At 50.9% G+C, this 11,239-nt stretch overlaps 1 protein-coding gene across 1 annotated transcript; it reads right to left on the minus strand.

Moving 5' to 3' along the window:
* Positions 1 to 4,256: 4,256 nt before the first annotated feature.
* ZCCHC3 (zinc finger CCHC-type containing 3) lies at positions 4,257 to 5,495 on the minus strand (the record flags this gene model as incomplete). The annotated part of the gene is made up of 1 exon (XM_081097707.1): positions 4,257 to 5,495. One exon carries the CDS (start codon positions 5,493 to 5,495, stop codon positions 4,257 to 4,259), a length of 1,239 nt encoding a protein of 412 aa, XP_080953833.1.
* Between the last annotated feature and the right edge of the window lie 5,744 nt (positions 5,496 to 11,239).

Raw genomic sequence — 11,239 nt, forward strand, 5'->3', positions numbered from 1 at the left:
TATTATAGCCACACCGGCTGGGCTGGATAAGGTTGGTTGGCAAACAACATCCATTCCCACTCTGTTTATATGCCTTCCTGTGCTACATATTTCCAGACTTCTCTTCAGGTAGGGCTCCAGCAATTAGATATACTTGCATGAGATTTGGAGGTGGAAGGAAGGCAGAAGTCACAGTTTTGGCTATTTTTGCTTGTAAGCTTGTGGAAACACCAGCTTATGGTCTCTGGCTTCAAGAACTTGACATGTCGCTGTCCTGGCAGTGGGTTTCTGGTCCTAGCATCCTGCTCTTGGGTGGCAGGTTCAGCGGTGTGTTCTCAAACTCACCTTTCCAAGTGGTGAGCTCCTGGTTCCTTTCTGACCATGAGGGAGGTAGTAGCTCCCCCCGGCAGGTCCGTTTCTATGGTGTTCTAGGAGTCACTCCTAATCCTCAGCGAGGGCCCATCACTTTCTTCACTAACTACAATGGTTTGTTTCTAAACCTGGACTCCACTTGATTTCTGGATTTGGCCAGGGCTCCTCCCATTACAGCAGCGGTTCTCAACCTGTGGGTCGTGGCCCCTTTGGGGGTCGAATGACCCTTTCACAGGGGTCGCCTAAGACCATCGGAAAACACATATATAATTACATATTGTCTTTGTGATTAATCACTATGCTTTAATTATGTTCAACTTGTAACAATGAAAATACATCCTGCATATCAGATATTTACATGACGATTCATAACAGTAGCAAAATTACAGTTATGAAGTAGCAACGAAAATAATTTTATGGTTGGGGGTCCCCACAACATGAGGAACTGTATTAAAGGGTCGCGGCATTAGGAAGGTTGAGAACCACTGCATTGGGTCATTATACTTGTTATCCCCTTTGCCTAGAGACTAATACCCGTCATCCCTTTACCCTCACCCCATCTCTCAACTCCTTATATGTCCTTTCAATCTCAGTTCAAGCATGTCCTCTGGGTTGCTATCCCTGACCCCTAAGTCCAGATCAGTCTTCCTTGTTAAACACGATATGCCTGCATGTTTCTTTGACTGCATTATCATAGTTTGTAATTACGGTACCTATTTGTGTGAGTCTGGAATTTGAGCCCCAGGGGACTTGACTATTTAGTTTTATTCCATTGCCTAGAAAGAGTTAGTGCTTAACCTAACATGTTGAATGGATGAATGAATGGAGGCCAGACTACAGGGCGTTACGACAAAATCAAACCTCTTAAACAGCACTGACAAGGGACGTGCCACCTTCTCTGGGCATTTTTCCAACCACATCTTCTCTGACTTTCCAGACTGAACATGCTGTGTGTTCCAGGTCTCTGCACAGGCTGTTTCTGTGCTTGGATCTCTTCCCTCTTTACTTGGCTCTTATTCATCCTGCAGGTTTTAGAGGAGACATCATCTCTGCTAGGAAACTTGTACTTCACACAATTCTGTACGTATTGTATTCCCCCCCCGCCCCCCGAGTATTTAAAAGCACTTATTATTTTTAAAATTGCTTGTTACTTATCTGTATCTCCTTCTGCAAGCGCACTGTCTTGTTCATGGGTATAAGCAGAGCAGCGCCCTGCACGGGGCCTGGCAGCTAGTCCGCCAGCCTCAGTCTAGGATCTCAGCACACTCCCCTGGAGCCCATGAACAGTGAGGAATTGTAATTTGGGGGCTGCTAGATGGGGAGAGGAAGCTGGGGGAGGTTTGTTCCGCTCCAACCCTTGGCTCAATCCCCAGAACGCTAGGCAGGAGGCCCTGGAGCGGGTTCTGTGGGGGATGGGCAGGGAAAGTTTCTTCCTCCGCTCCCTCCAGGAGAGTTGTAGGGAGGGGCGGGGAGAGGGAAGATCCTTCCTAAGAGGCTCCTTGGCACAGTGCCCGCCAGGAAGAAGGGGGAGGGGAGCGTGATGAATGCAGGCTTTCTCCTGCCCACTGGCCTCCAAGCGCTGGGAGGGAGGAGAATGCAAGGCAGAGAAGAGAGAGATGAGGGGGAGGGAGAGAACAAGAGGGAGGAATCCAGGAGGGAACGGTCTGTTTGCTTTGGGAGACAGGAAGGAGAAGGGCTGAGCTGGCTCTGAAAAAAAGGGTTCCCCAGAGCCAACCAGGCCCCAACTACACCAGATCAGCTCTGGAAATATCCTGAAAGCATTGACTCAGAGAAGCAATTCACTGGGAACTTTCTTAGGATAACATCTCAGAGCTGAAAAGCCCTTCAGAGGTTTGGGGCTGGGGTCAGGGGAGGGAATCTCCAGGATTAGATCAGTTTGGAGGTCCGAGTCAGCTCTCTGCACAAGAGTCCGTGGACTCTCTCTTCCTCCCTTACAGCTAGACGAGAGGGCATTTTAAAAAGCCCATGAATACTTTGCATCCAATTCCTGGCACTTACAACTGTAAGATGACGAAACTGACATCTTCCCTGTCCTCCCACTAGTTTGTAATTTCTCGCGGACAGAGTCCCTCTCACTCATTTTAGTACCAATCGGAACTGTGCTTCTCAAAACTGCCCGCTCGTCAGAACTGCTTGGGGATGCTTGCTGAAAACGTTTCCCTCGCTCCGGAGATTCTGATTCTTTGGAGCCGAGTTAGGGACTGCAAACTTGAGTTGAGTGATTAGTACACTGGGTTTAGGGAGCAACTCCAAAGGGCCTGGTTCCACAGGGTAGGTGCTAGGTGCTGGCCTGCAGGGGCTGGAACTGTACGTGCAGGGTAAACAAGTGGTGTGTAGGAGGAAGCACGTTGAACTAGGGTCTGTGTACCCATGCATCTAATACTTTGAAAGGAAATAGTGCAGCAGAATTAGCAATACAAAAGATAAATATTTATTCAGAACAAAACTTTTTAACAATGGATTTTACATTCCAAGCCACAAGGAAATAGCAAAACTGAATGCAAAGGGAAGACAAAAACCCAAAGTAGTGTATTGTCTATTCTCCTTTACCTTGGTAACAGTTGGCCCAGAGCTCTCTCCCATGGCCTATTTCACAAGTACATTTTAAAGTTAACAACTCACAATTCTGGGTTAAAACAGCCTTTCTCCTGAGAGCCAGGAGTTTGCAGATGAACTCCATTCGCTGCTTCTCTGGGGTGTCTAACTATTGAGACTAAGGTGCAAATGTAAACCTTTACGAGGTTTCCTTACACAGGAGCACCCCCATTTCTCACTGGTGGCAATGAATGGGGAAGGGAAAGGCCCCCAAAGGACCAGGCACACTGTAATCCAGGTGTGATACCCCAGGGAACAAGTGCACCCTGGATTATGTTCTTTTATCCCTTCTCTGTCTCCCAAGTATTCAGAAGCCCCTGCGACATCTTTTTCTGCTTTCTGGCCCAGATGGCACATTATTCTGGAGAGATCAGACTTTCCGGGCCCTCAAGTGTTGAGGAAAATGTTGTGAAGTGTGAGAGGTAGTGGAATGAGCACTGGCCTTGGGGTCAGGGAACTCTAGGTTGGCTCGGGCACCAGACAGCTATATGATTATGACCCAGTCATTTAACCTCTCTGGGCCTGTCTCACTGTTGGAAAACCAGGGGATTGGTGTAAACCAACTTCGAGGTTCTTTCCAACAGGGAAATTCTAGATTCCATAATTGTGTGGCTCTTCTAAGCCACTGAAAGAGCTGTCACAAAGTCCATGTATTTTAATGCCATAAGAGAGGCCCTTGGCCACCACGCAGAGCTTATTGGACTCAGATTACATACACTTCTAACAACACTGGTTTCACAAATTCTCAGACCACACAGATTAGAAGCAGCAAATTATAAGGGGGGGGGAGGGGGAGGGAAAGAGCTGCACAAGCTGGACATCCTGACCGAAGTCACAGTCAACAACGTTTTCAAGTCAACAAACACCGATGGAGCGCAGTGTCTACCACGTGCTGGGCCCTGTACTTGGTGCTAGGACATCAAGATGAGCAAGGCAGCCCACAGGGTGAAAATTCAGGGAGAAGACAAGACACAGGGAGTAACAAGTACAAACCACCCCCCGTCCCCCAATTACAAAAAAACGAAAACAAAATTCAACAGAGGGACTGGCGACATAACTGCGCACTAACAGTTGTCGGTAGTCACGACTGATGAGAGTCACCAATTCAGAAAAGGCTGAAATGGAGTACACTCGGCTTAAGAAGGCAGAGAGAGAGACATCTCTTGTTTAAAAAGATCTCTTTCAAACACGATAGAAAATGGTTTCAAAAAAGGTTTTGGCACTTAAGAGGGGTAAACTGGCTCTGTCTTCACCCTGGCAGGCAGGCAGGCAGGCAGGCAGGCGGGTGCTCAGTGCCCGGCCACCCCGGGCAGCGGAGGTGCCACGGAATTGTGAACCGCTTTGGGACACTGGGCGAAGGCGTGCCCCCGCTTGCCACAGAGGTTGCACACGATGCCCTTTCGGCAGTAAGGGCTCAGGTGCCCCTCCTCCCCGCACCTGAAGCACCTGTCCTGCGTGCAGCTGCCGCTCAGGTGGGTCCGGGAACCACATTTAAAGCACGTCTTGGGCTGCCCCTTGTACCAGCTGTAGCCCCGCTCGGCCCCCAGAAAGAAGGCCCCCGGCAGGTGCCGGACGCCGCCCTCGCCCTGGCGCAGCTCGATCTCACACTTGTACTCCCCGGTCCAGATCCCGAACCTGTCGGTCACCTTCACGGGCACGGCCAGCACATCGCAGTGGCGCTTGAGCCAGGTCACGATGTCCTCCACGTCCACCGTCTCGTTGCGGAAGAGGATGAAGAGCGTCTTCAGGCTGGACCGGCTGCGCCCCAGCACCACGAAGTTGTCCCAGCAGTCCTCCCGCTCGCGCTTCTCCTCGTAGACGCGCAGGAACAGGGCCAGCTTCTCGGCCGAGCGGAAGCTCACGTCGAACTCGCGGCTGCCGGGGATCTGGATGACGGCGTAGATGTCGCCGGGCTCCATGCCGATGGAGCGCAGGATGAGCGCGCCCACCACGAAGTCCCGGGTGGGGCAGGCGCTCTCGTCGCCCTGGAAACAGATGCGCACGAGAAAGCGGCCCTTGCCCGGGCCGGCCGCGGAGCCCGCCGCCGCCGCCGCCCCCGTCCCCGCCCCCGCCCCCGGCTCCTCCGCGGGGGACTCCTCCGCCGGGTCGTCGGCCGCGCCGAGCCGGGACGGGGTCGCCATAGCCGCCCCCTCGGCCTTCTTCCTCCGGCCCGCCTCCGCGGCGCCTTTCTTCGGGCGAGGGTCCGCCGCCTCACCGGCCTGCTCTCTCCGGCGGCCCTTCGGGTCCCCGCGACTGGCCGGGGGGAAGTCAACGAGGTCCGCCGCCGCCAGGCCCGCCGGGGCGCCCAGCGCGCCGCCCGCGCCGCCGCCGCTCCCGTCCTCGCGCCGCGGCGGCCGCGACTCGCGGAACTCGCCCTTCTTCCCGGCCAGGTTCTTCACCACCTGGGCCCAGCCCAGCTTCTCGCGGCCGCCCTCCTTCTCCTCGGCGCGGGCCGCGGGGCGCGCGGGGGCCAGCAGCTGCGGGCGCCCCCGGTGCCGCTCCTCCTCGGGGCCGCCGCCGGTGGCCATGTTACCTCTTTCCCAGCATCCTCCACTCGCTCCCGCGGCCGAAGGGCGCCCATCGCGCGCCGTGCGGTGGGTTTTGGAGGCTTTTTTTTTTTTTTTGAAATTTGATGCCGCCTCTCCCCGCCCCGCCAAAAATATTTACATGAGGCGCCCGGCCGGCCGGGGCCCTGGTAACGGCCGCGCGCGCTTCCTCCCGGCGCGCCCGCCCCGCCCCGCCCCGCCCCGCCCCCGGGCACCGCGCGGCCCGGAGCTTGGAGCGCGGCCCTGGCTCCGAGGGCTTGGCAGCCGCCGCTTCGCTCTCGAGGATTTGGGGTTTCGCAAGCGGCCCGCGGCGGCGATGTCACTCCGGCCGCGCTCCCCGAAGGCGGGGCAGGCGGAGGATCCTTTTCCATCCGACGGAGCGAAACTCGGCCTCCCGCCCCCGCAGCGGAGCGGACCGCCCCGCGCAGGTTTTCCGCGCTGGGTCAGGAACATTTCAAACACAGAAAGTTGCCTCTTACTGCGAACGTTTTGCCTTTGGACTGTTTTAACTGTCTGGCATTAAATTTTACTGCACTGCACCCCTAGCACACGACCCCTCTGTCCACCCGTCCTTATTTTTTCATAGTAATATTTTTCAAGTCAGTTATACGGCGTCACTTTAAAAAAATACCTCCGGCACATGCATGATACGGATAATACGCTGGGCGCCGGAGCGCAGCGCCCGGGCCGGTTCCAAGCGCAGCGCAAGCCGTGCCACGTGGGATCGTCCGAAACAAAACGCTGCCTTTACCGTTTTCCGGGACAGACCTTATGCGGCCCAGCGGCAGAGGTAATGGGGGCTCCTAATGATTAACAGGTGGCTCATACTTATTTATTAAGCCGCCTTGTGTCTGACGTTGTGGACCAAGGACTAGTTGCATCTGACTCTCCAGGAAACAATCTTAACACAGATTCGGGGCTGAAGTCAGCACTGGGCAGGATCTTCCTCTCTCGTCCATCTCAACCGGTGTTTTGGAAATGTTGATAACCTTTGGGGGATGGAGGGACGGGTTTAACATGACCTTTTTGTCAGGATTGTCTTTCTTCTGCGTATCTGTACATTTCAGGGTGCTTCCGTGACCTTTCCCACTTCAGTGAAAGGAAAGGCGGATGTGGGGTCGGGGAGGCCCGCGTTGCAATCTGAGAGCTTCACATCTCAGCCTTGTCCCCGGGGCCAGGGACTTCAGTTTTCGTAGCTCCAATTTGCTCCTCCTCAACAAAGAGATATTATATCTGCTGTCAGAGGAGGCATGTGGGAGTGCAAGGAGATAACGTATGTTAAAGACCTTGATCCACGGTGGGTTTTTATTTTTTTTAAAGTTTTTAAAAATACATTTTTAGCCCTAGCCGGTTTGGCTTGGTGGATAGAGCTTTGGCCTGCGGACTGAACGGTCCCAGGTTCGACTCCGGACAAGGGCACATGACTGGGTTGGGGGCTCGATCCCCAGTCGGGGGTGTGCAGGGGGCAGCAGATCAATGATTCTCTCTCATCATTTATGTTTCTATCTCTCTCCCTCTTCCTTCCTCTCTGAAATAAAAAATATATTTAAAAATTTTTAGAAAAAATATTTTTATTAATTTCAGAGGAAGGGCAAAGGAAAGAGAGATAGAAGCATCAATGATAAGAATCATTGATCATTCCACAGTGGGTTTTCCAGGATTGGTTAATTTAATTCCTCAACGATGCTATCAAGGAACAGGTCCCCTCCACTTTCCCCTCTTCCATTCCACCATTTAGTTAACTCCCCTCACAGTTCCACAATTCTGGGAATGCCACAGAGATATGACAGTATCTAGTAGCAGACGAGGAAATGTTTTTCTGCAATGTCTCTCTTAAAAAATATATAGATAGCCCTAACAGGTTTGGCTCAGTGGATGAAGCGTCGGCCTGCAGACTGAAAGGTCCCAGGTTCGATTCCGGCTAAGGGCATGTACCTTGCTTGTAGGCACATCCCCAGTAGGCAGTGTGCAGGAGGCAGCTGATCGATGTTTCTCTCTCATCGATGTTTCCAACTCTCTATCCCTCTCCCTTCCTCTCTGTGAAAAATCAATAAAATATATTTTAAAAAAATAAAATAAAAAATATATAGATATATATAATTTATTTCAGAGAGGAAGGGAGAGGGAGAGAGACAGAATCATCAATGATGAGAGAGACTCACCTATTCCCCCCCCCCCCGCCCCCCCCATCGGGATCAACTGCAACCCAGGCCGGACCAAACACATAGGTTGAAGCTCAACCACCGAGCCACCGGCCTGGCTGTAATGTCTATTTTTTTAAAGTGTGATGAAAATCTTTCCCAAAGTCTCTAAATAGACTTTTCACCCTATCCTTTGACCCAGCTTTTATCAGATAACTATGACTAAACCTAAAACTGGCAAGAGAAATGGACCCACCAAAGCTAGCTCAGACCAATCATGACTCTGGAGAGGGAGCTGGGACTAGGGCTGGGGCCTGCTGCCTCTAAAGACAGTGCCTGTGGGAGTAAGATCAAGCTGAGATGGAGGGGAGAAATGGCTGTTGGGTAGGCAACCACCCAGGTCTGCCACATGTTGCTGCCTCCTACTTTTTAACTGTTTTGTGGCACAGTGGGCTTTGTAAAAGGGGGTGCCTGACAGTGATTCCTTCAGCCCTAGGGGTAGCCAAGAGGGGCCGGGATGGCCAGGGTACCCAGCTGATTGCTTTTACCATAGCAGTCTCTTCTGTTTACCATAGTGTGCAGTGCAATTTAAAACATTTTCCTACGATTTTTAAAAAATATATATTTTTATTGATTTCAGAGAGGAAGGGAGAGGGAGAGGGAGATAGAAACATCAATGATGAGAGAGAATCAATCGGCTGTCTCCTGCACGCCCCCCCACTGGGGATTGAGCCTGCAACCCGGGAATGTGTCCTTGACCGGAATTGAACCTGGGGCCTTTCAGTCTGGCTGATGCTCTATCCATTGAGGCAAACCGCCTAGGGCTTCCTATGATTTTTAAGAGGAGGAGAAAGTGGGGAGCTCTGGCCTAGTATTCTCTCTCTCTCTTTTTTTTTTTGGATAGCACCGAGAAAGGGGATTTATTTTTATTTATTTTTATTTTTTATTAAAGTATTACAAAGAATATTACATATGTCCCCCCCCCCCCCCCGCGCCCTTGACAATCCCCTGTGGCCTAGTATTCTTTAGTAACATTCCCCTAGTCAACGTTAGGTGATTTCAAATTATTTGCTCCCTCCAAATTATTTTTTAAACTGGAATGCACTTTTATTTTATTTATTTTTAAAATATTTTATGGATTGATTTGAGAAGGTGAGAGAGATTGATTTGTTGTTCCACTCATCCATGCATTCATTGGTTGATTCTTTTTTTTTTTTTTTAATATATTTTATTGCTTTTTTACAGAGAGGAAGGGAGAGAGAGAGAGAGAGAGTTAGAAACATCGATGAGAGAGAAACATCGATCAGCTGCCTCCTGCACATCCCCTACTGGGGATATGCCTGCAACCCAGGTACATGCCCTTGACCGCAATCGAACCTGGGACCCTTCAGTCCGCAGGCCGAAGCTCTATCCACTGAGCCAAACCGGTTTCGGCTGGTTGATTCTTATATGTGCCCCAACCAGGGATCAAACTCACAACCTTGGCCCTAGCCGGTTTGCCTCAGTGAATAGAGCATCACCTCATGGACCAAAGACTGAAGGGTCCTGGGTTCAATCCCTGTCAAGGACACATACCTGGGTTGTGGGCTCAATCCCTGGCCCTGGTCAGGGTGCCAGGGTGCGTGCGAGAGGCACCCAGTTGATGTGTTTCTCTCACATGGATGTTTCTCTCTCTGTTTCTCCCCCTCCCTTCCACTGTCTCTAAAAATCAATGGAAAAATACCCTCAGGTGAAGATTAACAAGCAAACAAACAAGGAAGACACACTCACAACCCTGGCTTATTGGGATGGTGTTCTAACCAACCGAGCTACCTGGCCAGGGCCGGAATGCATTTTTTGTTTATGTTGTATATGGCAAATCTGGGGTGTGGAGAGAGAACTGGAGTGGGGCTAGAGTGGGAGCTGATACTGGAGGCCAGGCATGAGAGGAAAGCAGGGTATGTGTGTGGGTGACGGTAGTAAGTGGCCTGATTCCAGATATACTTTAAAGGTACTGCTGACAGACTTGGATGTGGGAAGAAAGATGAGTCAAGGATGACTTCAGGAAGAGCTGTCATTTTGAGAAGGGTGAAAATGTTTCTGGGGAAAGAATGCATGCTAGTTGCCTATTAGGTGTCCAGATGGAGATATTGAGCAGACAATTGGCTGTATGTGACAGGAATTCAGGGAAGAGGCTGAAGAGGTGAGGCTGGGAAGCATCTGGGTAGATATGGCATCTGCAGTCATAAGACTGGAAGGGAGCACATGCAGGAAAAGCAGGTATTACAGGGGCAATCCAGTAATAAAGGGAGAAGGGGCGGGGCCAGCAAGAGAAGAAAAGGAGGTAGGAAGGAACCCCTGAGGTGGTTTCCTGGATGCCAAGTTTAGAAAGCGTGTCAAGGAAGGAGTGGCCCACTGTGCCAAGCGCTGCACATAGGCCAGGTAAGAGGAGGTTTAGCAAAGTGGAGGTCACTAGTGGTGTTGATTGACAAGGGGAGTTTCCGTGGAGACGGGGAAAGTGAAAGCCTGGCCGAAGAGGCAGAAAGGAATGGCAAACAGTAGGCAGACCTCTGTAGGAGTTTTGCTGTGAAGTGATGCAGAAATGGGAGGGGAGCTGGATGGAAGTGGTCACTTAAAAAAATTTTTTTAAAATATATTTTTATTGATTTCAGAGAGGAAGGGAGAGGGAGATGGAAACATCAATGATGTAAGAGTATCATTGATCAGCTGCCTCCTGCATGTCCCACACTGGGGACTGAGCCCGAAACCGGGGCATGTGCCCTGGCTGGGAATTGAACCATGACCTCCTGCCATACGTTGACACTCAACCACTAGGCCATGCTGGCGGGGCATATTCACTTTTTTTTTCAATAGAAGAAATTAATATATGTTGGTGTGACAATGAGAATAATACAGAGAAAAGAGTGATGGGAGAAAACGGGGTGAATTGCTGGGGAAATAGAGAAAGTAAGAGAATAGGATTCAGTGCATAATTGTAGGAGTTGGTCTCAGGAGGCAGTTTATACATCGTCACAGGAGAGAGGCAGGTAGGTGGGTAAATAAGGTGATGTGAGCTTTTGAGTTTACTGATCCCAAGATTTTCTTAGTGAAATAGGAAGCAAATTCAAGAGTGAGGATTTGGCCGAAACCGGTTTGGCTCAGTGGGTAGAGCGTCGGCCTGCGGACTGAAAGGTCCCAGGTTCGATTCTGGTCAAGGGCATGTACGTTGGTTGCGGGCACATCCCCAGTAGGAGATGTGCAGGAGGCAGCTGATCGATGTTTCTCTCTCATTGATGTTTCTAACTCTCTCTCTCTCTTCCTCTCTGTAAAAAGTCAATAAAATATATTAAAAAAAAAAAAAGAGTGAGGATTTGTTCCTTCCTCCCTTTCTTCCTTCCCTTCCCTTAAAAAAAAAAAAGTAAGGATGGGGAAGGAAGTCATGGAGGTTTGATGAGAGTAAAAATATGACATAATTCTCCAGGCTGTTGGGCGAAGCCAGCTGAGGGATATTTGAAACCAAGTTGAAAAGAATGTGTCCAGAGCTACATTTTGCCCTGCGAGATTGGTCCCTCTGGGCACTCCGTAGTCTGCGTCCGTTTCCTTGGA

This window comes from Myotis nattereri (assembly GCF_964212035.1).
Source record: "Myotis nattereri genome assembly, chromosome: 8".
Lineage (NCBI taxonomy): Eukaryota > Metazoa > Chordata > Mammalia > Chiroptera > Vespertilionidae > Myotis > Myotis nattereri.